This window comes from Eimeria tenella, genomic scaffold (genome assembly GCF_000499545.2).
Source record: "Eimeria tenella Houghton genomic scaffold, Eth_scaff456, whole genome shotgun sequence".
Lineage (NCBI taxonomy): Eukaryota > Apicomplexa > Conoidasida > Eucoccidiorida > Eimeriidae > Eimeria > Eimeria tenella.
Window position 1 is genome coordinate 1 of NW_013543378.1, and position 3,522 is coordinate 3,522.

Consider the following 3,522-nt stretch of genomic DNA (forward strand, 5'->3'; position numbering starts at 1 on the left):
CCTCATCTTCGCGGGGAAGCAAATGAGCGACGAGCTCAAACTCAGCGACTACAGAGTGGCTCCGGGCTGCACCATCCACATGGTGCTGCAGCTCCGCGGCGGCAGCTAGCTGCTGCTGCTGCTGCTGCTGCTGCTGCTGCTGCTGCTGCAGCAAGCAGATTCGCCTCATCTTCGCGGGGAAGCAAATGAGCGACGAGCTCAAACTCAGCGACTACAGAGTGGCTCCGGGCTGCACCATCCACATGGTGCTGCAGCTCCGCGGCGGCAGCTAGCTGCTGCTGCTGCTGCTGCTGCTGCTGCTGCTGCAGCAAGCAGATTCGCCTCATCTTCGCGGGGAAGCAAATGAGCGACGAGCTCAAACTCAGCGACTACAGAGTGGCTCCGGGCTGCACCATCCACATGGTGCTGCAGCTCCGCGGCGGCAGCTAGCTGCTGCTGCTGCTGCTGCTGCTGCTGCTGCTGCTGCTGCAGCAAGCAGATTCGCCTCATCTTCGCGGGGAAGCAAATGAGCGACGAGCTCAAACTCAGCGACTACAGAGTGGCTCCGGGCTGCACCATCCACATGGTGCTGCAGCTCCGCGGCGGCAGCTAGCTGCTGCTGCTGCTGCTGCTGCTGCTGCTGCTGCTGCTGCAGCAAGCAGATTCGCCTCATCTTCGCGGGGAAGCAAATGAGCGACGAGCTCAAACTCAGCGACTACAGAGTGGCTCCGGGCTGCACCATCCACATGGTGCTGCAGCTCCGCGGCGGCAGCTAGCTGCTGCTGCTGCTGCTGCTGCTGCTGCTGCTGCTGCAGCAAGCAGATTCGCCTCATCTTCGCGGGGAAGCAAATGAGCGACGAGCTCAAACTCAGCGACTACAGAGTGGCTCCGGGCTGCACCATCCACATGGTGCTGCAGCTCCGCGGCGGCAGCTAGCTGCTGCTGCTGCTGCTGCTGCTGCTGCTGCTGCTGCAGCAAGCAGATTCGCCTCATCTTCGCGGGGAAGCAAATGAGCGACGAGCTCAAACTCAGCGACTACAGAGTGGCTCCGGGCTGCACCATCCACATGGTGCTGCAGCTCCGCGGCGGCAGCTAGCTGCTGCTGCTGCTGCTGCTGCTGCTGCTGCTGCTGCAGCAAGCAGATTCGCCTCATCTTCGCGGGGAAGCAAATGAGCGACGAGCTCAAACTCAGCGACTACAGAGTGGCTCCGGGCTGCACCATCCACATGGTGCTGCAGCTCCGCGGCGGCAGCTAGCTGCTGCTGCTGCTGCTGCTGCTGCTGCTGCTGCTGCTGCAGCAAGCAGATTCGCCTCATCTTCGCGGGGAAGCAAATGAGCGACGAGCTCAAACTCAGCGACTACAGAGTGGCTCCGGGCTGCACCATCCACATGGTGCTGCAGCTCCGCGGCGGCAGCTAGCTGCTGCTGCTGCTGCTGCTGCTGCTGCTGCTGCTGCAGCAAGCAGATTCGCCTCATCTTCGCGGGGAAGCAAATGAGCGACGAGCTCAAACTCAGCGACTACAGAGTGGCTCCGGGCTGCACCATCCACATGGTGCTGCAGCTCCGCGGCGGCAGCTAGCTGCTGCTGCTGCTGCTGCTGCTGCTGCTGCTGCAGCAAGCAGATTCGCCTCATCTTCGCGGGGAAGCAAATGAGCGACGAGCTCAAACTCAGCGACTACAGAGTGGCTCCGGGCTGCACCATCCACATGGTGCTGCAGCTCCGCGGCGGCAGCTAGCTGCTGCTGCTGCTGCTGCTGCTGCTGCTGCTGCTGCTGCAGCAAGCAGATTCGCCTCATCTTCCCGGGGAAGCAAATGAGCGACGAGCTCAAACTCAGCGACTACAGAGTGGCTCCGGGCTGCACCATCCACATGGTGCTGCAGCTCCGCGGCGGCAGCTAGCTGCTGCTGCTGCTGCTGCTGCTGCTGCTGCTGCTGCTGCTGCTGCAGCAAGCAGATTCGCCTCATCTTCGCGGGGAAGCAAATGAGCGACGAGCTCAAACTCAGCGACTACAGAGTGGCTCCGGGCTGCACCATCCACATGGTGCTGCAGCTCCGCGGCGGCAGCTAGCTGCTGCTGCTGCTGCTGCTGCTGCTGCTGCAGCAAGCAGATTCGCCTCATCTTCGCGGGGAAGCAAATGAGCGACGAGCTCAACTCAGCGACTACAAGTGGCTCCGGGCTGCACCATCCACATGGTGCTGCAGCTTCGCGGCGGCAGCTAGCTGCTGCTGCTGCTGCTGCTGCTGCTGCTGCTGCTGCTGCAGCAAGCAGATTCGCCTCATCTTCGCGGGGAAGCAAATGAGCGACGAGCTCAAACTCAGCGACTACAGAGTGGCTCCGGGCTGCACCATCCACATGGTGCTGCAGCTCCGCGGCGGCAGCTAGCTGCTGCTGCTGCTGCTGCTGCTGCTGCTGCTGCAGCAAGCAGATTCGCCTCATCTTCGCGGGGAAGCAAATGAGCGACGAGCTCAAACTCAGCGACTACAGAGTGGCTCCGGGCTGCACCATCCACATGGTGCTGCAGCTCCGCGGCGGCAGCTAGCTGCTGCTGCTGCTGCTGCTGCTGCTGCTGCTGCAGCAGGCGGATTCGCCTCATCTTCGCGGGGAAGCAAATGAGCGACGAGCTCAAACTCAACGACTACAGAGTGGCTCCGGGCTGCACCATCCACATGGTGCTGCAGCTCCGCGGCGGCAGCTAGCTGCTGCTGCTGCTGCTGCTGCTGCTGCTGCTGCAGCAAGCAGATTCGCCTCATCTTCGCGGGGAAGCAAATGAGCGACGAGCTCAAACTCAGCGACTACAGAGTGGCTCCGGGCTGCACCATCCACATGGTGCTGCAGCTCCGCGGCGGCAGCTAGCTGCTGCTGCTGCTGCTGCTGCTGCTGCTGCTGCAGCAAGCAGATTCGCCTCATCTTCGCGGGGAAGCAAATGAGCGACGAGCTCAAACTCAGCGACTACAGAGTGGCTCCGGGCTGCACCATCCACATGGTGCTGCAGCTCCGCGGCGGCAGCTAGCTGCTGCTGCTGCTGCTGCTGCTGCTGCTGCTGCAGCAAGCAGATTCGCCTCATCTTCGCGGGGAAGCAAATGAGCGACGAGCTCAAACTCAGCGACTACAGAGTGGCTCCGGGCTGCACCATCCACATGGTGCTGCAGCTCCGCGGCGGCAGCTAGCTGCTGCTGCTGCTGCTGCTGCTGCTGCTGCTGCTGCTGCAGCAAGCAGATTCGCCTCATCTTCGCGGGGAAGCAAATGAGCGACGAGCTCAAACTCAGCGACTACAGAGTGGCTCCGGGCTGCACCATCCACATGGTGCTGCAGCTCCGCGGCGGCAGCTAGCTGCTGCTGCTGCTGCTGCTGCTGCTGCTGCTGCTGCTGCTGCTGCAGCAAGCAGATTCGCCTCATCTTCGCGGGGAAGCAAATGAGCGACGAGCTCAAACTCAGCGACTACAAAGTGGCTCCGGGCTGCACCATCCACATGGTGCTGCAGCTCCGCGGCGGCAGCTAGCTGCTGCTGCTGCTGCTGCTGCTGCTGCTGCTGCTGCTGCAGC

At 62.5% G+C, this 3,522-nt stretch overlaps 1 protein-coding gene across 1 annotated transcript in view; it reads left to right on the top strand.

Annotated features, from left to right (window-relative positions):
- Positions 1-22: 22 nt before the first annotated feature.
- The window catches only part of ETH_00007045 (uncharacterized protein), a gene marked incomplete at both ends in the record, with an annotated part of 7,708 nt that continues 4,208 nt past the window's right edge, over positions 23-3,522 (top strand). Inside the window, 20 exons of the mRNA XM_013377090.1 lie at positions 23-82; positions 156-245; positions 316-402; positions 479-565; positions 642-728; positions 802-888; positions 962-1,048; positions 1,122-1,208; positions 1,285-1,371; positions 1,445-1,531; positions 1,602-1,688; positions 1,765-1,851; positions 1,934-2,020; positions 2,249-2,335; positions 2,406-2,492; positions 2,720-2,806; positions 2,877-2,963; positions 3,034-3,120; positions 3,197-3,283; positions 3,366-3,452. Coding sequence (XP_013232544.1) covers positions 23-82; positions 156-245; positions 316-402; positions 479-565; positions 642-728; positions 802-888; positions 962-1,048; positions 1,122-1,208; positions 1,285-1,371; positions 1,445-1,531; positions 1,602-1,688; positions 1,765-1,851; positions 1,934-2,020; positions 2,249-2,335; positions 2,406-2,492; positions 2,720-2,806; positions 2,877-2,963; positions 3,034-3,120; positions 3,197-3,283; positions 3,366-3,452 — 1,716 coding nt within the window. The remainder of the gene's footprint in view (positions 83-155; positions 246-315; positions 403-478; positions 566-641; positions 729-801; positions 889-961; positions 1,049-1,121; positions 1,209-1,284; positions 1,372-1,444; positions 1,532-1,601; positions 1,689-1,764; positions 1,852-1,933; positions 2,021-2,248; positions 2,336-2,405; positions 2,493-2,719; positions 2,807-2,876; positions 2,964-3,033; positions 3,121-3,196; positions 3,284-3,365; positions 3,453-3,522) is intronic.